Here is a 27576-nt window from a genome sequence, read left to right on the forward strand (position 1 = left end):
CAATTAAATGAATTATTTAGAAAATAATGGTAATAAATACTCAGAACCCATCACAACCTAATTATTTTACTACATTTTGCTATTACCTATGCTCTTGAGGTTATCTAAATTACTATGTTTATTTTATCTGTATCCTGGAAATAATATATTGGTCTGTCACTGAGCACCACTTTCGATTCTGCATTTGGTGACATCATATTGGTAGCTTAAAATCGGTCACGGTGTGTGTATTTACAGCACAGAAATTAGCAAATACTGTAAACCGAGGAATTTTTCTTTTCTTTTCTTTTCTTTTTAAGAGTCAGTTGTTAAACATTCACTAGCACACCTGGTCATAAGCCCAATCTGATCTTCACAAAAATTGTAAAGTGGAAGCACAACATATATTGTCACACCCACCCCCGTTTACTAATAAGGAGAGACCCAAACATTACCTAGCTTATTCAAACAGGGTTTCTGAGTCCTAACTCTGTATTTTCACACACACATATATATAAAATTATGTATACATCTATAATGAGATTAATCAAGTAATGAATTCTTGAATTTATTTTAATTTTTCTATAAAGTATTACTCCTTAGAAAAATAATGGCAGAATTATAGGTTAAATTAGGATTGCCAGATAAAATACAAGGTGCCCAGTTATATTTGAATTTCAGATAACAATGAAAACAAATTTTAGTGTAAATATGTTCCCAGTATTGTACAGGACATACTTATATTAAAAAAAAGTATTGGCTATTTCACTGAAATTTAATTTTAACTGGACACTCTATCTTAATTTGCTGAATCTGGTAAGCCTAATTAAATACTCTTTGTTTACATATTAACATGATGGGAAGATTTCTTGCTATAGTCCTATTAAATTATTAAAACATATAGCTCTAACTTTCAAACTTTACTAGGGTCAAAATTAATTGCAGAAAAATGCTTATGATTCCCTAGTAACTGGGTTAGTGACTGCTGTCCCAGTGAACTTCCACCCAAAAGGGACTGCCAATCTCCTCTCTGGCTTTTTAGACACCTCTGGAGTAGTCTAAAGCAAAACAGAACCGTTAAGAAACCTAATTTTCCTTGTCCTTTCGTGTCCATTTCATACGGCAGTTTACTAGTCATTTCCTCCTGGTCCTAACAGCCATGAGCACATTTGGTGCCAGTTCTGTTATCTGTTGTCATCACAGCTTCTCCTTCTTCTCCTTCTTCTTTCTTCCTTCTTCTTCTTCTTCTTTTCTCCTTCTTCTTTCTTCTTCTTTTCTCCTTCTTCTTCTCCTTCTCCTTCTCCTTCTCCTTCTTCTTCTTTTCTTCGTCTTCTTTTCTCCTTCTTCTTCTTCCTCTTCTCCTTCTTCTTCTTTCTCTTCCTCTTCTCCTCCCCCTCCCCTCCCCCTCCCCTCCCCCTCCCCCTCCCTCTTCTTCTCCTTCTCCTTCTCCTTCTCCTTCTCCTTCTTCTTCTTCTTCTTCTTCTTCTTCTAGGTTTATAGTAAATTCTCGGTAAGTAAAGATTCTGCCCTTCAGAATCTTGGGTCTTGAATGAACATCTGGATGGGATGCTTCCCTAACGGAACTTGTGAAAGGTCTGGGCCGGTGAAGCAGCTGTTGGCAGAGCTGCTGTGATTGGATGGCTGGAGATGGAGATTGGAAGCCAGAGCCATTCGTCTGTAGCAACGTTTCATTTGCTGTGAATGCTCTGAATCTTCTTTACCTTCATGGGGCCCAGGGACCAGTGTCAGTGAGTGGAAGGTGTGGGGCTGGGAATTGTGGAAACAGAGAAGGCAGTCATGACATCACGTTGATAATTTAGGTGGTGTGTGTTACCAGAAGAGGAAGTGATAAAGGGCGATGTAACTTGGAGACACTCCCATTCAGAAACTATGTATTCCCAAAGACAGTGTGACTCAGAAGGAAGCTGTATCAATGTTCAATAATACATCAGACCTCTTTTACTTCTTAGTTTTTTCAACCCTTTAATCATCTTTCCTTTGTTCTCGTTGGAGATAGAGCATGAGCCCACAGAGGGTGTAATTTCTTAAGAACCTAAAATTACTCTAATACTGATAGTGAATTGAGGCAATAACACAACTTCAGACCCATTCAGTTATGAATCCATAGTGTATATTACTGGTAGTTAAAAGAATAAGATAGAATGATAACTAGAGAAAGTGTTTACAGAATGCCTTTCTGCTTACCAAAAATTAATAATGGGGCTATTTTTTATAATCTATTTTCCTGACTCTTCAGAAAAGCATATTCTTATTCTGAGGACATGATGATGTGAATATGTAAGTCTTTACCTTGAGATTTTTTTCATCAGTCCAGCCTTCTGTTACTTCCTAGGAGAAGGCAAAGGAAAGTCTCTAGAATGTGTGTATAAGTGCTTAATGATGGTCCATTTTGGAATATTTGGGGAATTAGATGCTCTTCAAGTGATTTCAGAGGAGAGCCAAATTCTTTCAGTCTCTCTAATCTGCTATTCTCAGGTCCGGCTTCAACTTATTCTGGTCCCCTCATGGTTGTTAGATGGCTGCCAGGAAGCAGAGTCGCCATTTGCTTCCATGTTTGCATTCAGCTGGAGGAAAATACAAACCCAAGACCCCAAACCTTTCCTTCTGACATAAGGACATGGATTTTTCTCTCATTTTTTAGTTAAATTGTTTTTTACTTATGATAAAACTCACTGCTTTTGCCATTATTAAGACATATTGGCTACAAGTTAAAGAAGCTGAATTTATTAAGGCAAAATGTTATCAGTTTTATGATAGATTGGTAGATTATATCAGAAAGGCAACACCGGTATTTCCAATGCTAGAGGCTTTTCCATAATCTTGCCACTACTGCCCCCTCTCCCCCACCACCATCAAGAGATGGAGTCTATTTCTGCCCCCTGCCCCCTGGAACTGAGCACTATTTTGCAATTGCATTGAGTAATGGAATGCATCTTGACTTTCGTGGCTGGTTCTTTCTCTTGGGACATAGACTTTGGGAACCCTGAGATGACATATCAGGATTTTGACCCCCTTGAAGCATCCCTGCTGGCCAGAGCCTGTGGAGGGACCTTATAGGATGTCTGAAGAGGTGCAGCTATTCCTGCCCTCAGCTACTGGAGTTTTCCAGGCCCAGGTGCCAGACATTTAAGTGATTGAGTCATCAAGTGATTCCAGCTTCCAGCCTTTGAGCCTCAGCGGCTGATTCTGAGTGGAGCAGAGCTGACCTGTCCCCAGGGAGCCCAGACTCAACTGCAAATCTCTTGAGTGAAAATACCGTGTCTTCAGAGAGCCAAACCTCTCTTCTCAGGGGCACAGCTCTCAGATATAGGGGGACAGTATCAGTCCATGAAGTAGGGCTGAACTAAGAGAAACAAAACAGGCCAAATAAATTTATATATGTATATAAACACTGAATTTAAACACTGCTTTTTTTCATAGCAGTTTTCTGTAATGCCTGAGTCTTATCAACAAGAAATGGGTTGTCACTGGTTAACCTTAGTTAGCACCAAGTATGATGTGACAACTTGTGTAACCCTCATTCTTATAAACCTGTCTGACATTTTATTGTCTAACTCACGATTGACATTGAGGATTGATGTATTAATTGTGGTATTAAAATTGAATCAGTATTAAAAATCTGATTTAATATTATTCATAGTGATATAGTTTAAGTGTTCCTTACTTAGGCCCTGGCAATCAAAGCTCTCAAGTGAAAACAACAATGGGTCCTTTTTCATACATAATGTTTGGATTTCACATTCTATTCAATACATTGGGTGTAAGTATGGTCCACCATAAGGATTGAGAGGAAAAAGAAATTTTCTATTTTCTTTGTTTTCCTCTTTTCCTCTGAAAAACACCATTCCAATCTCAGTAGAAAATCCAAGATCTGGAGGCTCTTGTAGACCCAAGAGGCAGCCACTTAGGAGGACAGGGTCACACTTGGTCACTTCGGTACAATGAAAGCCAAAACAATGCTTCTGGCCACTTTCGGTTTTTGTCCCAGGCACACGTGTTATAAATAATAAATCACCCATTGATCAACCTTTATTGCCAAGGAGATGGGATGGCTTTAGGCCACTTCACAGTTCAGATAAAACCTCATCTATCTATCTATCTATCATCTATCTGTCTATCTCATATATCATCATCATCTATATCTATATCTATCTATATCTATCATCTATCTATAGATATCTATCTATATCTATCTATCATCTATCTATCTATCATCTATCTGTCTATCTCATATATCATAATCATCTATATCTATCTATCTATATCTATCTATCTATCATCTATCTATCATCTATCTACCATCTACCTATCATCTATCTACCATCTATCATCTATCCACCATCACCATCTGTCATTTCTCTCTCTCCCTACTTCTTACTTCCGTGTGTGTATGTGTGCGTGTGTATGAAAAGGATAAAAGAATCAACTTGAGTAACTATGAACACTTTTAATTGACTTTCTCCTAGCTCTAACTCTGATTCCAGAGGTTTCTGGCTGAATTCGTTCATGTCAGTCTGGTGCCAGGTGTTCTTAAAAAAGCACAGGCAGCAGAGACTTCCTTGGTCTTCAAGGGTTGCAAATGTTGGGCTTGCACAGACTCAAAGTCACAGAGGAAATATAAAGCTCCTGCTAGGACAAGGACTTTTTGACATGCATTAACTTCCCTCTGCACAACTCAAGCCAGAGAATGAGTCCTACTCCTTACTTTTGGAAAAGTTAAACCAGCTATTTGGTTATGGACAAATCATGTCTGTACCATATCTCTGCCTTGATGAACTTTACTATTTCATTCTATGACAGTAATGAAGTGGAAACACTGTCCTCAAAGCTACATATTTATATCTCTCTTAGGGGCTGGAGCATTCCTGGGAGGGGACCCAGAAATGTGTATTCCTATAGTAAACAGGGCGAGAAGGGCCAACTTGTAAGAAACTGTAGGACAACTCATATGAAAATGTCTGTCTACCACGCTGCTCTAGAAAAGAGCTTCTCATTTGCACAGATATGCATGAACAAGAGATCGTTTGGTTGTTGCTAAATTTGGAGAAAGAACCATGAATTTTAGACTTTGAGCTGAATTAAACTACGTAGAGCGAAGGGGAGAAAGTTTTAAAGGAAGATGGCAGCCAATTTCTTTTGTTATTTAATGTTTTATTTTTTCAAGAACAGTTAACATTTACTAGGCACCTATTGGCCTCAGTCACTTGCATCTAAAGAGCAAAGCTAATTTACCCACAGCCCCTGTTCTTTTGAATGGTTAGCCTTACTTCCTAGCTCTGTTAACAACTATTCTACCATTAGCTTCAAGTTCAGTTTTAATAATCGAATCCATAATTGTCTACTGCTCCCTGCCACACGAACAAAAGAGTTTGGGGGGAATAAGGCGAGCAGTTTACATTTTCTGTGGCTATTTCAAGTAATTGGCTCCAAAGTGAAATTATTGAGTTGGCCATGGTTTATCATGTTCTGAGGGCATGAAACATGGAAGGAAATGGGCCCGTAGAAAGGGTTGGTATCCAAGAATGCGTGAATGTGTGAGAATCCTATAACTTTACCTCCACTGGCCTAATATCCTGAGTCACTAGATGGTCAGAAGTATAGATAGAGTACAAAAGGAACGGCTGATGTACATTCATACTAGAAACCAAAAACAAAGTTTGTACAAGAGGAACAGCAAATGAAATAGCTTCTATCCAAATAAAATCTCACACAGGTCATTTTTATACATACATGGACACACACCCACACACGCACAGACACACGAGTAGAATGTGTGTTTTGTAAGATAGGTCCTTGGAAATAGACATTCTTAGCAAATATGGATGACAGATCAATTGTAATTTATTTTCTTTTAACACTGTATCATCATAAAGAAAACTGGTATAAATGAAAAAATCTATTTCAAATATCTACATCTAAAATTTTAGGCAGTGAAAAAGCACTTTGTTGACAAGGAGTGTGGAATGATGGATGTTAATTGTCAGAAACTGTTGAATGCCTTGCTTAGTTGCCACAAACAAATTCACATATCAGAACGAACAATACTGCTAAATATTCCTTTTTTCCCATTTTTTTTCTGTTAAAACATACTGCGAGAAAGAAAAGAAAAACTGGAAATCCATACATCTTTCAAAAGTTTGAAATTGAAGCAATATTTAGAACCATAGATGAGGAAACGCCGCAGCATTGGTGTAATATACACAATGCGCTTTTCTTCTTTAATCTGTAATGTACATCAAATACTTTACAACAATGCATTAACAAAGGGCAAGAAACATCTTGCTGTACAGAGGAACCCGAGTGCAACTTGAAGCCTAGAATCACAACGGATGAAGAGTAAACAAAGCGTGAGAAGCCGTCCCTCTGAAGTGTGTGAACCACGTGCCTCTGTGCTTACAACCGTCACCCCGACCGCCTTCTGTGCTGCCTTCAGCCACATTCAGTGGAAAGCACTTTTTAGACTCTCCAGCCCGCGCTAGAAAGGTGTTGTACAAGGTCAGATTGAGGATCACTTTCTATTGACTTTCAAGTTAACGTTCGATTCAGTTAGCTTTCTGAAATAGCTCTTAATGTTTCCTTACTGGTTATCCCAGCCTTCCTATGGAACAGGCTTTAACAAACTAAATTTGCAGGGGAAAAGAAAAATAGCAATGTCTGTGGTCTTGCATGCACATGCACTGTTCCCGGTGCTGCCTGCCTCACACCCAGGAGTCGGGGGACGCGGGGTAGTGGCTCGTTTCATAGTTCAGTTCACTGTAGGGACGGGCAGCAGAGTAGAAGTCGACGTAGTTGCCCGTGGACTTGAGTCCCAGGTGCATGTACTCGCTGGCCGGAGGGCGGTGGTGGACCTGGTCCTCGAAGAAGGACTCGTCGTAGTTTCTCGTGGAATTCGGAAACGGCTGGTAGGTGTCGTAGTCTTTTCTGCTGGGCTCCTGTGGGACTGGCTGTGCTGAAACCTGCCCAGAAAAGAAGATCCACCTGGGTTAGCGCATTTGCCCTTGACCCGTCCTCCCCCGCCGCCGATGCGCTCAACCCTCTCTCAAAGTCAAGGCTCCGAACATCCTCCATGCGGTTACCAGTATCGAGCTTCTCCTGATTGACTTTCCTTTTTCAAGTTGGTTCCTGAGTCCATGCGCTATCATTCTAGGTAATCTTTTTTTTAAAAAATTATTATTATGGTAAAGTATACATAACATAAAATGGACCATTTTAATCGTTTTCAGTGGCATTAAGTAAATTCGTCACCTGGGCCACCGTCACCACTATCCATTTTCATAACTTTTTCATCATCGCAAACAAAAACTCTATATCCATTAAGCTTCAGTCCCCATCCCACCCTCTTTTCGCAGCTTGTGGCAACCGTCGTTCTATTTTCCACCTCTATGAATTTCACTAGTCTAGGTATCTCATAGAAGTGGAATAATAGAGTATTTGTCCTTTTGGGTCTCCCTTCTTTCACTTAACATAATGTCCTCAAGGTTTATCCATGTTGTAGCATGTGACAGAATTTCCTTCCTTTTTAAGGCTAAATAATATTCCATTGTATGGAGAGACCACATTTGTTTATCCACTTATCCACTGATGGACACTTGTATTATTTGCACCCTTTGACTATTGTGAATAACGCTGCTGTGAATGTGGGTGCACCAGTATCTGTTTGAATCCCTGCTTTCAATTTCTGGGGGGTATGTAGCAAGAAGTGGAATTGTTGGATCTGATGGTAATTCAATGTTTACCTTTTTGAGAAATTGCCAAAACTGCCATGATAGGTGAACCATTTTACTAGTTAACCTTTTTCAAATCAAAGAGGTATACACTAGACACTACAGAACACAAGTAATTTATAGTCATCTTTCCTGCATTTTTTCCATCACACCTGGGTGCTGTAATCCCAGACAAAGAGAAAGTGAAGATGTACAAGGTCTAATGGTCACTTGGGCATCCTCCTGCCAGCTCGGAGGGCTGTGACCAATACCTCTCTGGAGGATGGAGGCTTCCCGGTAATAGGGCCATTCCATCACACCTGCCTAAGTGACCAGGTACCACAGCCTTAGAAGGATACAGAGAAGCATGTGAGAAGAAGAGGGAATCCACTTCAAATACTCTATGCTCTGGAGAACCAAAACATCTCCTAACTTGGTTCAATTGAGAATTGATGGGACTCGAGAATAATGTGGGATTATGAAGACTTTGGTTAGGGGAGAGGGGTCTTCAGACTTGTCCAATGTCCCCCAGCCCACTTCAGTGTCCCCTGTTTCCATTCCTGTCCTCTGCAGGTTACTGTCTGATGTAGGGGGCCTTTAGGGGCTAAAGGGACCACAGGATTCTTCGGGATACGTGAAGTTTAGTTAGTTAGTTAGTTCCCTCCGCTTTGCTTTAAGGACAGTAAAACAGACAGTGTTCATAGGCTGATAATTAGCATTTATATGTCAGGGCCTAGCTATCCCCTTCCCACTGCCTCTGAGGTCCCTTCCTAAGCATCACGCTCCCAAAGTGAGGATACCCCCAAGGCATGGGGGAAGGACCATTCCCACAGCCACTGCATAATGGCATCCACAAAGTTCCCCGAGTGCAATGATTGTGCAGGAGGTCTGGGGGGAACGATGGAACACTCCTAAAAAAGCACAGTTTGATCACCTGCCAGTGGACTCGGTAATTCCCTACTAATTTAACTAAGGTTCAGCATGGAAACATCCTCTAGAAATTGGTCTTAGTTGATAGATAATGATTTGTAATTAGCACGTTGTGTGTGAATGAATGCTTCTAATGGCCTGCCCGTAATTCTTCTCTCAGGTAAGCGAAACTCCCTCTTTTATATGTCATTGATTTACACTAGTAATCGACCTGCTCTTCAAAGAAGTGGTGAACTTCATCATAGCTGCCATCCAGGTGGCCTCACACTTCCAGATAGTGGTGGCTGAATGAATGAGGTTTCTGTCTACCTGTGAAAGTCCTCAGAGTGTAAATGTGTGTTAGCCTAAGAGCCTGGGCATGAGGGGGACATTCGGAACTTCAACACCTGCAATTAAACATTGCTAAGACCACGTGTACCTGATCACTGGGATAGGCTAAGGTGCCCTTTGCTGGTCTTTGAAGAGCTGAGCGTTACGTGGAACTTCTCCGCTCCATCTCGGTGCTGCTCCCCAAGTGTGGAGCATACAAAGTATTAGAGTTGGGAGGTTTGGAAAAATTACACAGGGACGGAACTAGAATTTACTGGCTCTATTTCAGTGGGCTCTATATTCAACATGTAACAAATTCTTCTTTGTTTACTCTTGTATATGTATATATGCATACATATATGGATGCATGTCTATGTCTGTATATCTATCCATCCATCCATTTATCCATCTATCATCTACCTATTTATCTATCTAATCTATCTCCTTCTCTCCCTCCACCTTTCCTCTCTCTCAATTTCTCCCTCCCTCCCTCCTTCCTTCCTTCCTTCCTTCCCATCCATCCATTTATCCATCCAATTCCCAATTTATAGATGAAGAAACTGAAGGTCAGAGAAGATAAGAAACTTGTGCAGGATGCCATGGCTCCTGGTGGGGTGAGGCTGGGATGTGAATGCACACCTGGCTGACTCCAAAGTCCATGTTCTCTCTGAGACAGGAGCACAGTCTCTGTTGAGCCAAGGTGGCTCCACCTCGGGGGGCAGGCAGCCTCACTGAGTTGACTCCAGACCCTGTGATGAGAAGGGAGGCCATGGACAAAGGAAACCAAGATGAGGCCTGACTTCTCTGTGCTGGTCTCAGTAACCAGGGGAGGGGCAGTGCTAGAGCTTGGGAGGTCTTCAGGGGAAGCTACTTACGAGGATCGTGGCCCTCCTCCACGGTGGCTGCTTCTTTCTTTTTTTCCTTTTCTGGCAAAGCCTGTTTCAAATTTCTTATTACTGCTATGTTCTCTCTGGCTGGTGGACATTTTTGGGTTGAGCACAAGCTTATTTTAGTCTCATATCAGGAGTTACATTCTTCAGCTCATTTGTATTGTTCATAAGGTCCCATATCAATCCCTTCTCAGGTTGAGTTCTGCAGTTCAGAGAATTTGTGTGAACGAACCACCCAGAAGAGCTGATGGTGGCACAGCTGTGTTTGAAGGGATTAAATTTGCTCCCTGGCCCCAGTGGTATGGATGTCGGCTGCTGAGATGCATTCACCGCAGAGGTATGTTGGCTGTATTTTGTCATTTACTTTAAGAGACTATCTGACAGTGTTCAAGATTAGGCAGGTGAAATGCTCCCCAATACCAGCCTTTCCCATAGAGGAGCTAAAATAAATGCTTTTTTTTTTTAAACATACAGTGTGGACAAGCCAGACTTCTGTAAAGGAGGTGGAATGATGCTCCTATCCCACAGTGGTGTATTCTGAATCTGAGTCTCTTGTGGTCCAGAGGAGCCCTGACACATCCAAGGAGCCTGAGGCTGTTGTCTGCTCTGCGTAAGGCAGTGTCCTCTCTGGGAAGGGCAGGTGCCACCAGCTGGCTCACATGGCCATCACGGGGGTCCACACTCTTGGCACTCCGTCCTGTGGCTTCTGCTCCCACAGAGTCATCCTTGCTGAAAGCTTTCCTCAGCAGCAGAATGTTTAGTGTAAATTATAAAGGACGCTGCTCCTTCTTAGCTCCCACCCCTGTAGCACGCTGATGGAAGACTCCTTTGTATTCCTCACTGAGTTTGCCCACCAATTGAACGTATTCCTAACACAAGGGAAATAGCCGCCCACTACAGACCTTCAAAGTCTACTGCACAGTGAAAGCTGAAGACTCAGGGTGTTATCATTATACAATGAATGAAGCCGTGGTGAAGATCAGTGCTTCTCAAAGTGTGGTCCCAAGACCAGGAGCATCAGTATTGCCTGGGAACTCTTTAGGGGTACAAATTATTGGGCTCCATCCCAGACCTACTGAATCAGAACATCTGGGGTTGGGGCACAGTAATTTATGTTTAACAGTCTTCCAGGGATCCTGACTCACCCTCAAATTTGAGAACCAGTGGTATACAGGAGGGCACATGGCACAAGAGGACAGAAGACCCAGGCTGGAGTCTTTGCCTCTTCCGAGCTTCTTCAGGTGACTGAGGGCGAACCCTTACCCTCCTTGAATCCCAATTTCCTCAGCTCTGGGGATAATTTTATTTGCCTGCCCACCTGGCAGCCAGACTGAGGAACTCAAGATGCCATTTTTATTGCTGTCAGTAATAATTTGAAAACCAGTCAGCAAAACACCAAAACCCTTTGTTTCTAGTTTATGAACAAAAATCCTATTGCCAGCGGGATACGGTTAAATAAGCTATTTTTCTTTATAAGTGTGGGATAGACTGGTAGAAGCTCAGCAGGGTTTTTGAAGGGTTTGAGTACTTAACTCTTAAAACAATATCTGTGACCCCAAACATAAAACCGAGGATCACAAATCTTATTTCACACGAATGGTTGTTTCTTCTAGGAGTCCTTATGCTCGGAATTCACTGATTCGAAACTGGAGTGGCAGGTAGTCACGTGGGGTGTGCCACAGCTGCGAGGCTGCCTGGCTGCTTCTCTGCTGAGTCAGGGGAAGCCCGCCTCCCACCTCCTGCCCCAGCCCCTCCCTTGCTTGGCCATGCATCCAGGGCTGTTGCTTTATTTTCAGATCTCACTGTCTTTTGCCTCGTCCCAGAGATCCCCCTGAAACTAGTTTCCCTCGGTGAATCACTTCTTCTCTAAGATGAATCCCTGTCCAGACTCCTCTGCAAAGCTCAGGAGGCCCAGCTTTGACACCGAAACCGAATGGACCCCGGCACATCCCTCCCGGTTAAATTTTTCAAGCTGGCCATTTACTAGCTATGAGGTTGTGAAGTGGCTTTTAGCCCAGAAAAGTTCCAAAAACAAAAGCCATCTGTGATAACCAACCATGCTCACATGGGCAGAAAATCCACACCATGGATGCTGTTTACAAGGTCATCTCCAGAAGCACCCATCTGGAAGAGGAGCAAATGGCCAGCTTTTCTGAATGGTCAGGATGGTCTTCCTTTACCGAATTCCCAAGAGGGAAGGCTGTTAAGTAAAGTCAAAGTGTATCCTGATAACAGAGTCCAAAACAAGTAAAACTTTTATTACTTTCTCAAGTCACTGGAGTGTCATAATGATTTTCTTGGAAAAAATTTTTTAGGTAAAAAACAACTCTCTCTGGTGGACATTTCAAAAATGTTGCTTGATATTAGAATGGAGTTAACAGTCCAGTTGCCCCCTTCTCTCAGCTGGACCAGCTGAGGGAATAATGATGGCACTGAGCTATGGTCACAGGACTCAGCTCTGCTGGGGGTTGGCCTTCAACGTCTCCCCTGTGCTGACGAGTGGCTCAGAGCTTGCTCTCCATCCAGAGTGAGTTTCAGTACATCCACCTGAGACACCGTGGCCTTGATGTTTCACACCGAGGTTGAGTCGAGTTCATTCTAGGGCCCAGGAGGCCCTAGAATGAAAAGGCTGCATACAATAGGCTGTGCTCACTCTCTCGGGGCAGGGATGCCATCTTGGTGCGTTAATTCCAATTTTCTTAAATGCTCAGAATAGGCTTGGGTGAAGAGAATGTGCCTCTTAGAACCATTGTGGACTGTCCTCTAAACCTAGGTTGCAAGCAGTCTGTTGGAATGTACTGCAGCCACACTGTGCGATGCCAAGGACCCCTGGGCCACACCAGGGTGTTTCTTCATTGCCAACAATAGTGGGATTCCCTGGAGATAAAGGCTGACGTAGAACAGGCTGATTCTGGTGATGAGCTTCTCTTGACCTATAGAAGCTGAAGACTGATTTTATGCTCTTGGATGCAAAACCAGGGTCCTATCATATCCTGACAAATATCTTTAAGAGCTGGAGACGACTGGCTCACTGTACCTGATATTTGCTGGAAGAAAAAGCATTGATTTCCATAAATAGAGTTGGCATTTCCATTTTCCTTTATGTTTGGGTAGGCATGTTGATCTGCAAATAGTTGGGGGCCACCCCTGGTGACCTCTTGTCTAGAGCTCATGCCCCTCTGTTTATTCACTGACTTCTTTGCTTTTAGCAAAGACCAGAACTGTGTCCTCCTCCCTCTTCCCTTAGAAACAGTCTTGCGCCAGACATTCTACCTGCTGGAAGGGAGTCCCTCTCCTCTTCAAAGATGCTGCCCTGCTGGGTGGTGAGAACTGATTAAAAACACACATTTCCCTTTCATGTTGACTTTCATCTGGTTACTGTGATCAAGTAAACAGCTTTCAGGTTTATCTTTTCAGTACTATTTTCATGACACATGGCAGGAATCTAGAGCGTCAGCAGAAGCCAGTTCTGGAAACGATTACCAGTAGCCAAGAGTTATAAAGAATGTCAGTCTTTCTGTGATGACCACCATGGGGAAGGAAAAGTATGAGGTTATTCATCAGTAAAGGAGCAGAGGCGGTGCCTTCTTGCTTTTATAGTTCCCCTTAGAACCAGAGAGAAAACGAGCCTTCAACGAATATTTGCTAAATAAAACACACGCAAAAACACAGATGGATTCTTTTAAGTATCTACCAGCCAGGGTTCCTCAAATTTCAACATCCACATGAATCACCAAGACAGCTTGATAAAATGCAACTCGGATGCAGAAGACCCTGAACGGGTTAGGGTTAGGGTTAGGGGCCAGAGAAGCATCTCTTCTGTGTTTCTAACAAGCTCCCAGGTGATGCTGTTGTTGCTTGTTCCCCCACTAGCCTGAGCGGCGAGGCACAACACCATGCCTTCTATTCAGTTGTTTACATTGAACTTGATGTGTCTATGTTATTAGTAACTGTCATGTATAATGAATGCTTTCTTCCAAATAAGAATTGGCTGGGTTACAGGAGCTACTCAATCCATGTCTAGTAATTAGACAATTTGTCTAGTAATCAGCATCTTACACTTGCCACAACTAACACCTGATGCCGCCAAAAAAACAAAAGATTGCTTTCAAATCTGAGGCTGTTCTGATGACTGCCACCACCCACGTGTACGCTGTGTCCCACGTGAGCAGAGAGCAGCGGGGACCGTTATTTTCTTTTTCCATTTTTTATGCATGTTAAATAGAAACTAACTTATTTTTTACACTTCCAAGATATTTCACAGGAGTCGAAGGGAGAAACAAACACCAACGTGCTACCTCTCTTTTACCTGGTTATGTTTGATGTCTTCAGCGGGCGCACCATATGAATTCCTATACAAAGTTGAAATTCCAGTATTTTGAGCTGAAAGCAAAAGAGAAACAAAAGTATTAGCACTGAACGCCAGACTTCAAATGAGGAATGATGGTTATCGAGGCCAGTTTTGCCCTGACAAAGCTTGGTGTCTCATGGATCATTCCAGATGCAAGAAATTCGTTAGCCCTGAACACTTCATTTTACATACAGACATTAAGAGAGAAGAACAGTTATTCTATAAAATCCCCGTTGCACGTCAGCCTCTTGCAATAACATTCAGCTTGCAGACGGGGTCAAGGCAGGTGCATCAAACAGATGGTCATCTTGCCAGTTCTATGGCCTTGTTTTCTGGTGAAAACTGGCAGATGATAAAAGCGTGTCACCTGCACTGAAGCATGCAGGAATCTGGATCGGCCGCTTGGTGTTTAGCTGGGGAATGACAAGAATGAAATTTCTAATTTGAGCTCACAGAAGTGCTTGATCATCTTTGAGACAGTTCACTTCTCAACGGCCTGAAGGATGGGCAGGAAGCACCACCCGCCTTTGCCCTGCGCATCTGGGCGGCTGCAGCTTCGGAGTCCTGTTCAACACAGAGACGGGAGACTCCCACCCTGTCTTGTGACCAGTCTGTGTTCTAGACAAAAGGAAGGAAGGTCTCCTCTGGTTGCCAGCAGCTTCCAAAGTCCTGGGCAAGATGCCCACTTGCCTGCCTCCTCCCCTGGGGCCCTTGAGGCTGCTGTTACAGGCCTAGAGGAAGGGCCCAGGGCAAGACTCCCCTCATAGCTGCTAGAAGGTCCTGGTTTAAGAAAGCTCTGGAAAAAAACATTGTCTGTCGAGGGTCAGCGGGTATCTAAAACACTCTAGATATCAAGAAAAATTTATCTTTTGCTTCCAGTATCTATGGGATCATGAAATAGGATGACACACCAACTATTCTCTCAGAGATACAGGCCACCAAGTCAGTATAATCATTCCACCCATGTTTATCACTAAAAGCACATAATAGCTGTGCAATAAAACTCCTCTTGGGAAATTCTGCTTAGAATGTGAGAGCTGAGAGCCCACTTTCCATTTTAAAGACCACTCTGATAGACTCTCTGGTTGAACGCCCATCACTCCTGTCTCTGCATCACTGTGGAAACCACCATCCCTCGCCTGGACCACCGCTACAGCATCCTATTCTCAACGGCCCAGCTTCCACTCTGCCCAGCCTGTTCCTTCATCCCCCCTGTTCCCATCACCTGAGCGATCATCATGTTAGACAGACCGGATTATATCACTCGATTCCCTGCCCATTATGGTCTTCGAGGCTCCGTGTGATCTGGTCCCATCCTGACTTCCTGCAGAATTTCCTGCTCTTCTTCCCACAGTTCAGGGAGCTGTGCTGGCCCTCCTTCCTGGCTTGAGCATCCAAATTTATTTTGCATCAGGGATGTTGGACTTCCTGATGCTTCTCCCTGGAACTTGCTTGCCCCAGACTCTGGACTATCTCTCCTTGTTGATATTCGGGTTTCAGCTCAAACGTCTCCTCCTTGACCGTGTTAGTTAAAGTTACCCTGCCCACCTGGGGCCCTCTATCTCATTACCCCATTTATTTCCACCATCACACTCAACGCCAAGGACTACCACCTCGTTAGTGAGTTTGTTTCATGTTTACCTTGTGTATTACCTCCCTTCATCTAGGAGATAAGAAGCTCCATGAGGACAGACATCTGTCTATCCCGCCACCTTTGTAGGCTGCCCCAGCATCTGGGACAGTGCCTGGCCTTGAGGGATGCTCACAGAGTGAGTGCTTTTTTTGCTGAGTGAATGAATGAATGACTAAACCTTAGAAAAATCTGCCTTCAGAGCTATAACCTGCTGATGGAAAATGTTACTCCAAGGATAAGGTGAAATTTTTTTTCTATTACTCAGAATAAAATACATTTTTTTTTTTGGTAGAATGTGCATTTTTATAGCCTTGGCCTCCCTCCCTGTTGTGCTTGTGGCTTCCAAGCTGAAGATGTTTCTACTGGAAGTTCTTTCCTCCTGCTCTTTGGTGCACTTCACCTGTTTAAAGGAGACTGTGTAGCTGAGATTGAACTCGTGGCCTTTCTGGATACATGAAGCACGTGTCTTCACAGGTGCTCTGCCATGTATGTGTCTGAGCAAAGAGTCAACTCATAGGGAAATGCCTTTCTTTTTTTATAGACCCCAATTTCCAACTATATCAATAGATTGAAGATTAGAGCAGCTTTAAAAGGCATAAGAGAGATACTGACAGAAACAGAATCGACCACTGGATGTTAAGGTATTTGGGAAGCTCAGGTGGGAGGGCAAAATCCCCTGGTGAATTTTTAAGTCAGGCTGTGTAGCTGCTGGGATCACACAGCCCTCCTCTGATGCGTGCTTCTGAGCACGTAACACTCCTAGGGAATCATGACCGCGAGAAATAGCTATAACAGTGCTGCATGCCTGAATGAACAGCTGCCTTTGGCTTTCTGAGGGCTCCTCAGAGGCAGAGAAACACTAAGGAGAGAAGACATTTTAAGAGACGTCTAAGCTAGAGATTGAATACAGAGAAGGCAGGTGGAGGGGAAGCCTGAAATATAAACCCAGATGGATCTGCATTTCTGAGAGCTCGGGAGAGGAGATGATGACCCAGGCAAGGAACTGCTTTTCACTTTAAAGCTTTTGCATGTTGCGTTTTGAGGGTGACGTTTCCCATGGTTTTCCCACAGCAAAGGGAATGTTTCCTGTGGGGGAAATGGTATAAGACATCCCCTGATGCCTTAGAAACAAGGAAGATGGCCGTTTTTCAGATGTTTTTTCAATAACTGAACTTTAAATGCCCCCTGGATTTATTGGTGAATGAGAAAAGGTACTGCTTGGGATACGGAGGTCCCAAGAAATATGATCTGCCAGTAAACACTGGAATGATGGACATTTGCTAAAGGGAAGCAGAACAGAGGTTGGCAATTCATCATTTCCATCCCTACATGAAATGTTGATTTCCACCCGGCTTGGCTGGGGAGCTACTCATACCATCGTAGAGGGGGGCAAACACACCCACCAATCTCAACACCAACACCGCCCCCACCTCCTCCATCACCATCAACATCACTGTGATGCTAACAACTAACTTTCACCCAGTACTTGTTGGCTTAAAGGGAACCTTCTTGTATAAACATATTATTCAATAATGACCTCATGCTCTTCTAGGCTTGCTACATGATTGACAGTGTAGTTTTGAATTGCATTTTTAAGTAAGTTAGAGCAAAGTGTTTAAGCCTCTAAATAAGTTTGAAAAGTTACGTATATCTCAATGCTGCAGTTGTCAAGATTCCTGCCATTTTCTAGGAAGATTAAACATCTAGAAACATATTAGATTTTATTTTTTATTGTCTGATGTGTGCAGAGCAGGATCATGTACCACTGGAACTATTTCAATACAAACACACCACAATGAAAAACCTTTTTTTTTTTTTTTTTTTTTTTTTTTTTTGCGGTACGCGGGCCTCTCACAGTCGTGGCCTCTCCCATTGCGGAACACAGGCTCCGGACGCGCAGGCTCAGTGGCCATGGCTCACGGGACCAGCTGCTCCGTGGCATGTGGGATCTTCCTGGACCGGGGCACTAACCCGGGTCCCCTGCATCGGCAGGCGGACTCTCAACCACTGCGCCACCAGGGAAGCCCTGAAAAACCTTTTGAATGATTCTACCGGCCAAGAGAGTTAAAGTGAAAAGATCAACTTAAATAATAACAGTGCAGTCGATTTCACAATTATTCTTGTAATTATAGTCTCACTTTGTTATCCCTGCCTGCTGGTGATGTGGCTACCTAGGGCGATAATAATCGAAAAACGAAGGGGTCAGGTGAATTTCGAGTCACCACTGCTCTGGAGTAATCAGTACAAATTAGATTCTCCACTGAATATCTCGACTCTAGGGACTTGGCACTCAGATTCATGAGCTTCTTTGTTCATGCTCATTGACGACAGGGGACAACACTTATGGGGAAAAAAGAACCAGAGAACGAGAATCAGAAGGTACATCCTATGTTGGACTTCCCTGGTGGTTCAGTGCTTAAGACTCTGCACTTCCAGGGCAGGGGGTGCGGGTTCAATCCCTGGTCACGGAACTAAGCTCCCACATGCTGTGGGGCACAGCCAAAAAGAAAAAGAAGATATGTCCTACGCCATGCATTCAGTTCTCCATTCAGGGGACGTTTCAGGCATGAGGGTGAGGCGTTCCCTGGTGAAGTGTGTATGTGGAGGCAGAGTGCTGAGCTGGGCTGGGTACCACGAGCATCTGTTTATGAGGCTCTCCTTTCTGGAGCCGGGGAGAGTTACCATGGAAACCACGGCCTCTGGGGTAAATACAGTTACCATGAGAAAAATTTATCTTAGACGTCCTGGGTCCAAAAGACATGTCAATAAATCATCCAATTTGTCTATTCTGTTTCCCTGCAGGTCTACACCTAAATAATATCAGGGAGACTTAACACATGCTTTTAAGATTCTTCTGAATAAGAGGGTCTCAGTGTCTGTTTAGGATTGCACCCTTGTACTGCAGTTTTATGAATGCCCTAATCTGACCCTGTTCTGTTGAAGTCCCTATGGTCTGTTTTCAGGAGGGGCCCATCTCCACATCCATGTGGCAAAGAAGGGTGTGGAATCGCTGGTTAGAGATCCTGATGGTTCTGGCAGCTCTGCTTTCAAGGCATAACCCCCGCCGCCCTGCCCCCCATCAATAACGCCAAATCGTATCCAGGAGCAAACCGGGGCAGGAGAGAGGTGTGGGGGGATCCTGGAGGGGACGATGAATGTGGACATCGAGCCCCACCCCAAGGAGAGTGGTACAGAGTAAGAGGAGAGCTGAGTTGAGGCTGGCCACGAGGCAGGCTGGCCTGGGCGCCCTGGGGGGCAATGGCACCAATTTTGGCCTCCGCAGAGTCCCAGCTCATGAGCCAATGGGTGCGATTGGGGGAGTGAAGGATGAAGGGCATGAAAGATCAATGCCTCCCTAGGGAAACTGAGGCCAGTGGTTCTGATGAATCTTCCTGGGAGTTTGTCATGGCCAGAGAGTGGTTTCATGTCAAGAGGGGAAGACGCCCACAGTAGTTCTGTGGGTCTCCCTGAAATCCTCTCTTCCTCTGCTTCTCTCCCGTCCCCTCCCCTTCCCTCCCTTCCTTTTCTTATCCTCTTTCTCTTCCCCATCCTCATGGACAAAGCTTGGCCCACCATCTTGGGTTATGCCAACGAAGAAGAAATCTATGGTGACCTCGTCCTCTAATTTGAGAAAATATCATGAACTGGGCAAGTGAGAAGGAAAGGGGTAGGGAAAGAAAGACAGAAGAAAAAATTTGTGCAGAGAGGATTTTCTCTTAGCTATTCCAGGAATAAGATGCTCCGTTTTTATACCTCCAGCTTCATCTCCTCATGGCCAATCCCTGGGAATCTTCGCTATCAAGCTCTCAAGTCCTGCAGAGCTGCCAAGCAAAGCTGAAGCCTGATGTCCCAGCCCTCTGCCCTGTCCCAGGTCCTGTCACCAACTCTGCAGAGGAACCGTGCACAGCCAAGCTCACCTGTCATGGTGTCTTTCCTGGAAGTGTGTTCTCCTTTAGTTCCGTGGTAAGTGGCGTTGCTGCCAGTGGACTCATAGTCTGTTTTTCTTTCTTTGAGGCTGATCATTTCCCGAGGTGAAGCTGGGGCACTTGCTACATAAAGAAATTGGAAGGATGACTTTCTGTGTCTCATTCGACAGCACGTATAGCTTTTCACACAAACAGGTAAAGTCATAAATGCATCTGGCTCAACACAGGTCAGTACGTGTACGTGGACCTGTTGATTTTTATTTTTGTTCTTTTGGTTCTTGTCTTTCCCCCTTCCCTTACGCCACGTCACTTGGTGCTTTAGAGTTAAGGGGACACACGACTCGGAGGCAGGGAATTAAGGACTATATCCTGGGAGCATCGTCCCTACAGAGACATCCTCGTGGGGATGTGACCTGCTCAAGGACAGTTTCAAGAATGAGATCCGTCTTGGTTGCTTTTTCTTTCTTTTTTCTTTTTCTTTTTTTCCCCTCCCTCTTCTTCCTTCCTTCCTTTGAAAAAATTAGATGTGTTTCAGAGGAGCGATTACTGATACTGAAGAATCCCTGATTAAATCAGATGCGCTTTTACTTAAACACGTTTCACGCAGAAACGGCCCTAAAGGAAGGCAGAGGATGATGTGGGGGAACAGTAGAGCCCCACCCACCGAGGTCTTCTCCATCAGCCTGGGGGCTGGGCTGGGGGGTGTGGCATGAGAGCACCTGTCTCCTGATGGGGGTCCTTGCTCCATCTCAAACGCCCCTAACAATCTCCCCCACACACCTTGCACCCCGGTCCCTCGCTGCCTGTCGGACCTGGGGACTGAGCCCTGTCAACCGTTTGTGTCTTCATGTCTTCAGTGATGGGCTGTGATTAGAGGATTCCCTTAGGAATTCCACGATTCTTTAACAAACTGGGCCCAGAACAGAGGAAAACCTGAACTTGGACTTAAGGAAGCAAACAAAAAGAGGTTTAGTTTTCTTTAAAGATCGGATGGATTGCGAGCAACTAAGCCGCCCTGCCAGTGCAGAGATGAGCTGGGAGAAGTGGAGGTCAAGTGTGTGTGCCAGTGCTAAGGCAGCTACCGTGCGCCCATCCTATGGGCTGACCTCACATTGGTCTCCACGCTCCTCAATGAGGCCACTCGCATCCCAAGCTTAGTCAATTCTGCACCCATTCTGAGTGCAGCCGTGCTACTCTTCGGTCCCAGAGCCTTCCCCGGCTTCCATGCCCGAGGGCAGTGCTTCATAAGTTTGTTTAACCTTAAGACTCACCTGAGAACCTGGGGATCACAAAACCCGACCCTGGACCTTGTGAATCTGAATTTTCAGTTGGGCCTAGGAATCCAAATTTAGCAAGCATGCCAGGTGAATCTCTGGGGAACTCCGAGTTTTAGGATAAAGCTCGTTTTCCTTCACTAGTGTCCAAGCCCCTCCCCAGTCAAGCCTCAGTTTACCTTTCAGCTGTTTGTTCACACCCTCTGCAGGGTCCCCCAGCTCCAGCCCACTGGGCCTGCTTGTTGCCTATCTGAGTCACTTGATTCATTTCACCAAACTTAGTATCTTCTATGTGCAAAGCCCCATGCTAGACACGGGGGACAAAAACACGAGTCACAGCACACTTTCTGAAGTTGAGGAGCTCTTCATTGGGTGAGGAAGTGAAACCAGAAGATGGCTCAGTGGATGTCTTAGCCAAGCACTGGGAAGGTAACAACGGGGGCCTTTGCCCATCCTTTCCTGAAAGGCCCCCTACCCACCTCTCAGACCTGTCAAATAAAATCAAGGCTCACTGCTGAGATCTTGAAACCCTCAGAGATTTCCAATCCTAGCTGCCCATCAGAATTAGTTACCTAGAACACTTAAAAATACATTGATGCTTGAACATGCCCCCCAGCCAGTTGCACCAGAATTTCTGGGTGTAAATCCAATGGGAAGGCAGGGAAGAAACCTGCAATTGTTCCACGTAACTCAGCTGGGCTCTGGGTCCAGTTCCTGCGTGTTCTCAGAACACGGGCTGCTGCGTCTCACTCACCCCCTCCACCTCTGCCCCATCTCCTTTCTTCTCTCTCCATCTTCCTCTCTGGGGAGAGTCCTCTCCTGCCCTTGCTCCTAGATCTTCTGCATAAAGACTGGCCTTTTATGAGTCACTGCCAGGCAATCGTGAAGGGACAATATTTTGGAGCCTCTTGACCAAAGCTTTTAAAATGAGAATCCGATATTGCACAGATGGTGGGGTTTACTAAACTATGTCAAGTGTGTAATTATCTTCTGAGACCTCACACACAGTGGTCTGAGTCTCCGGTAAACCAGGAGGATACTCCTGGAAAAATCACATCATGCCAACAAGCGTTTATTAGGTGTCTTCGAAGTGTCTTGCCTGGGTACCACCAGGCAGTGCTCTACCTGCATCCCTGGGATGCTGACATCCTGTAAGGCGCTGCTTCTCTTTCTGGGCGCCTTCCAATCTATTATATTATTCCATCTTCCTGACACTGATTGGTTCTTCATAATTAGAGCTCTTAAAGACACTGTCCTTTAGCTTCCAAGACTCACTGCTCTTTATCTTTTTAAGAACTATGAAAATAACATGTGTAAAAGGCCACCTCCATGCCTCTGAGGCAGGTGGAAGTTCCTCCAGTTACACGGGGCTTCCTAATTCTCGTTCAGCGTGGGGCTAAACATCAGAAGTGATAACACCACACTAAAAATATAAGTTTTCACGGGGCTGGGAGAGGGTAATCTATTTCAGTCAAATATTCCCCATTCATCTCTGATTCTCCCCATCGTTATGACAGTAAAGTATGGTGTAAAGTTTCATGACAAACATCCTCAAGGGCAGAGGGGCCACCCTGCTGGGGAGTGCTCTGTACCATGCCCTTGAGACTCAGTTCCAGAAAATATAGTTTCCTCAGCAGGAGGAGGGCAGCGAAGAGCAAGGAGAAACTTTTCTTAAACAAAAGCCTCTATCTGTGCGCGTGTGTGTGTTCGCCCATATAAAATTATTTATTACACATTGAATAAAACAACAATAAAATCTAATAAGAATGAGACAGGGGGAGGGGCAATATAGCAGTAGGGGATTAGGAAGTATAAACTATTATGTATAAAACAAGCTACAAGGATATACTGTGCAGCACAGGGAACACAGCTGATATTGTACAGTAACTATAAATGGAGTATAACCTTTAAAAATTGTGAATCACTGTATTGTACACCTGTAACTTATGTAATATAGTACATCAACTATACTTTGATAAAAAAATTAAAAAGAAAGAATGAAATAAAATTAGAAAAAATTAAATTGAATGGTTTAAAAGTTACAGTTGATTGTAATATGAATATATGAAATGATTTATCTGCTGGCTTACAGGTAATAATGAAAAGCAGATCAGGTATGGAACAGTAACGGAAGCCTCAATGACAATTTTCAAACGTAGGTCATTCTCAAGGAGGAAGGAGCACACCCTCTCTCCCCTACTCTGTTATCCCAAATCTAATCGATCAAATGCAACCTAAACTATCTTAAGTGGGTAAAACGTCCATGGAAAACCCTGAACTGCAAACACTTGGTGGTTTTATACATTCCTATTCCTCCCTGAATGCAGGCCCAGGATGTGCATTTCATGCCTGTGACACCTGTTAGAGGTTTTTAGAAACCTGTTAGAAAGATGTTTGTTCTGAGTCTGTGTACATATGATACAAAGTCACCACCACTGTAAAAAGAAAACAGATTCATTTGAGATTTCTAGTAAGTGTCCCAGTCCGGATGGCCCTCCTGCCTGTGGGGTCAGCTAAGGGGTCGGGGCGGGGGGCCTTGGATCCAAGAGAAGCAGCCACTGGCTCGGGGCCCCTCTTACCTGAGCGGTTGTTGGGAGACACGCGCACAGGGGAGATGGAGGGCGTGCGAGAGGAGGAGTAGGGTCTTTGCCGATCCCTCTCGATGGTTGAAGATGAGGCTACGAAGTGATACTGTGACCATCCATCCTGCAATAGACAGCAGCTCCTATTAACTGGGGAAGGCAGAGAGATGCCTCACTTCCTCACACTTGGACATGCCAAGCATTGGAATTTGCAAAGCATTTCTCCAGTCTGTCAGGAGAGGTCTCAGATCTCTGCGCCTCCATCGTCCAGGTTAACAGAGAGGAGCGATAACTGAGACCAACCCCCTGCCCCCTCCAGACAGCCTGACTCGGGGAGGGCCTGCCCTCGGTGCTTGCTTTCCGCCCCAGATGTGAGACAAATGGTCTCTTTGCAAACCTGCTTTGGCCTGAAGATTGTATTTAAATGAAAACATGCTGCTCAGAATGAGCCTGGAACTGTCTATTTTTTGCCTGCCTGGCTCCAGCTCTGTCCGGTCCTCTTTTCAACCACCTCCAAGTTTTCCAAAGTGTTTACTCTTCTTTTCTCGGGACCAATCTGTTAGTGATCAGAATGCCGAGAAGCATCGTCCCTTCCCTTCGTCCCTTACCATTCATCTCCCTTACATGGTTTCAAGGTCCTTCTCTGCCTCAAATGCCCCGTCCCCACCAGCTCAAGGCCTTCAGCATGACTGCTGCCAAGTATTCACACTCAGGTTGCTACGTTCTCTGATTTGCCCCAGGAATTCTATTTTTCAATGTACAGCATATTCAAAATGCCTCCAGCCAATCAATCTGCCATTCGCCTTCTAATATCTGGTTAATACAGGAAAAGCATGTATACCATTTTTCATCATGAAAACCATATAAATACATTATGGATCATTTTTTGAATTTAGAAAGCATAAAGAAGAAAATAAAAATAGCCAACAATTCCTCTCTCTTCCTCTCCAGAGAACTTCTGTTGAGATGTCACAGTATTTCCTTTCAGTCTTTTTTCTTCTTTAATTCAAGGTTAGTTTTCTCAAAGCAAGATGTCAAAGAGTACTGACATTATCAAGGAAAAGCAGACACCTGCTGCACTCCGAGTTCCTGCTTCACAGAGGCAACCACTTTTAACTCTTTTGTTTTTTTTCTTTTTTGACCTTTTCAAGGGACTCAATTCTCTATAAAGAATCATTGCAAACATAAATGGACGAAAGTTAACAAAGAACAGAATTTAAACTCATTTCAATATTTGTGTCTTTATGTAATTCTCATTATTCCTGTTCCATTTGACCCGTACGATAAAGCCAAAATTAGAAGTATGCTATTATAAAAGCTACTACCTAGTGTTTATTGAGTATTTACTCCATGGCAAGATTTTCTCAACAATCCCATGGGCTGGATACTATTATTAGCTCCATTTTACAGAGGAAGAATCTGAGCCTTAGAAAGTTAACGGGCCGCCCAAAGTCAAACAGTAAACAAGTGAAGACTCATGTTAACTACTAAAATGTGGCATATTGAAAAGTTGAAAACTCTAATTTGAAAAGATACATGCACCCCAACATTCATAGCAGCACTATTTACAAAAGCCAGGACATGGAAGCAACCTAAATGCCCATCGACAGATGAATAAAGAAGATGTGCTATATATATATATATATATACACACACACATATACATACAATGGAATACTAATCAGCTATAAAAAAGAATGAAATAGTGCCATTTGCAGCAACATGGATGGACCTAGAGATGATTCTCATACTAAGTAAAGTAAGTCAGACAGAGAAAGACAAATATCATATGATATCACTTATATGTGGAATCTAAAAAAAATGATACAAGTGAACTTATTTACGAAACAGAAACAGACTCACAGATATAGAAAACAAACTTAACGGTTACCAAAGGGGAAGGGGGGAGGGATAAATTAGGAGTTTGGGATTAACAGATACTGTTTATAAAACAGATAAACAACAAGGACCTACTGTAGAGCACAGGGAACTATATTCAATATCTTATAATAACCTATAAGTGAAAATAATCTGAAAAAGAATATATATATATATATATATATATATATATATATATATATATAACTGAATCACTTTGCTGTATACCTGAGACATTGTAAATCAACTACACTTCAATAAAAACATGTGGCATATTGATAAGTCCTTGGAAGCAAGCTGAGGGGATTGAGGAATGCAGGTGAGGAGATGCTATTTGAGGGCGTGTGGTCGGGCAAGCGCTCTGGGAACAGTTAACATTGCGACAGAGACCTGGCAGATGACGAGAAGCCAGACACTGAAGACACAGGTTGGGGTTTCCAAGCCAAGGGAAGAGCAGAAGTGAAGAGCCTGGGGTGGGAAAGTGCTTGGCTGATGTGAGCACAGCAGAAAGTTTCTGTGACTGAAGGGGAGTGAGCAAGGGGGGGCCAGGAAGACAAGAAGCCTTCTGAGCGTCTAGGACAGTCTGGGGAGAGTAGAACAGAAATGGGGAGACTAGTTAACGAGCTATTCCACTAGAGGGAGGGAGAGATGACCCTGGCTTGGGTGTGGGCTGGTGGTGAGCAAGGCGCAGATTTTGCATCTAAGTTGGATTTGCTGATGACTCGGCTACTGGGCGTGGGAGAGAGGAATCAAGCCTGACCCCGATGTTGCTGGTGTGAACAACGGGGAGCTGGAGATGTCACTTACTGAGACAGGGGACCACTGGAAGAGGAGTGGCTTTAGGAAGTGAGATCAGTGCTGCCATCTGGGATGTGCTGGGTTAGAAATGCCTGCTGGACATGAAAGAAAAGAGAGAGAATAAAGCAGAACCTGAAACCTGGAATTTCAGGAGTGACGTCAGACTTAGAGGTAAACTTTTGCAGTTCAGTATACAGATATCATTTGAAGATAAGAGAATGGATGGAAGCCTTGCATGTGAATGCAAACAGAGGAAAGCAGAGGACACAGGGCTGGGACGTTCCAATACTCAGAGGGCACAGAGAGCAAGGAGAAAATTCCCAGGATGCTGAGAACGAGCAGAGTGAGCTGGGAGCAGAACCAGAAGGGTGTGATGTCAGGCAAGACCAGGAAAGAAGATGCAGAGAGGAGAAGGAGACCAGCTGAATAACAAGGAGGACCAAGCACAGTCCTTTGGCCCTGGGAAGATGGAAGTCAGCATGACTGGAACAAAAGTACTTTCTTTGGTCTGGTTGGTAAATCTCTAACTCAGGTAGGCTCAAAAGAGAGTGAGAACTGATGGAAAAATGGTGAGTTCGGACAGCCTTTGGCAAAAGCTGATTATTAAGGGGAGCCCAGAAACGGGGCTTCAAGAGCTAGAGCGACTAAGAGAAGTTTTAATATATCACCTGGAAGAGATTGCGGCATTTCGCATCCTGATGGGAATGACTCGACATAGAGGAAAAAAAGCTGGGGACGCAGGAGAGAGAGGGAAACATTTCTTAAGAAAGGAGGGGTTGATGGGATTCAGTGAGCTGTGGGGTCATGGGCCATGGAATCAGGAGAGAAGACAGACAGGCTGCACAGCCACAGACGCAGCAGGGAGATGGGCTGATCTGGTGATGGGACGATGAGGATGTCCTGTTCTGTTTTCTGACATTTTCTGGAGGGTATGTGGGGATGAGAAGTGAGGTCATGCATCTGCTGAGAGTGAGAAGGAGTTGGAGTTTAGAGGATGGAAGAGGTGAGGGACAGGGAGGGAAGAGGAAAGAAGAGAGCAAGAAGAGAAGCGTGAGACAGTTTTTGAGGTAGGAGGGGTGCAGGCTGACCGTGGCCATGTAGCCTGATGGCCAGGAGCTGAGAGGTGACTTGAGGCTCATGGCAATGAATTCAAAAGGAGAAGACTCATCCCCATGGTGGCTTGTTTTCCTCCAGCCACATTCAGCTGCCCTGGGGCAGGTGTGAGTAGATGGAATCGGATAGGGGTGGTCAGAAAAGTGATTTGGAAGGAGACAGGGACAAGGGGATGCAAAGGGCATGTCA

At 44.2% G+C, this 27576-nt stretch overlaps 1 protein-coding gene across 1 annotated transcript in view; it reads right to left on the minus strand.

The window, feature by feature from the left end:
* Positions 1-4564: 4564 nt before the first annotated feature.
* Positions 4565-27576, minus strand: part of CTNND2 (catenin delta 2) — a 776118-nt gene continuing 753106 nt past the window's right edge. Inside the window, exons 18-21 of the mRNA XM_073802014.1 lie at positions 23596-23722; positions 19734-19865; positions 14142-14215; positions 4565-6956 (exon numbers count right to left, since the gene is read on the minus strand). Coding sequence (XP_073658115.1) covers positions 6699-6956; positions 14142-14215; positions 19734-19865; positions 23596-23722 — 591 coding nt within the window. The 3' untranslated portion in view covers positions 4565-6698. The remainder of the gene's footprint in view (positions 6957-14141; positions 14216-19733; positions 19866-23595; positions 23723-27576) is intronic.

The sequence above is a fragment of the Tursiops truncatus genome, chromosome 3, assembly GCF_011762595.2.
Source record: "Tursiops truncatus isolate mTurTru1 chromosome 3, mTurTru1.mat.Y, whole genome shotgun sequence".
Taxonomy (NCBI): domain Eukaryota; kingdom Metazoa; phylum Chordata; class Mammalia; order Artiodactyla; family Delphinidae; genus Tursiops; species Tursiops truncatus.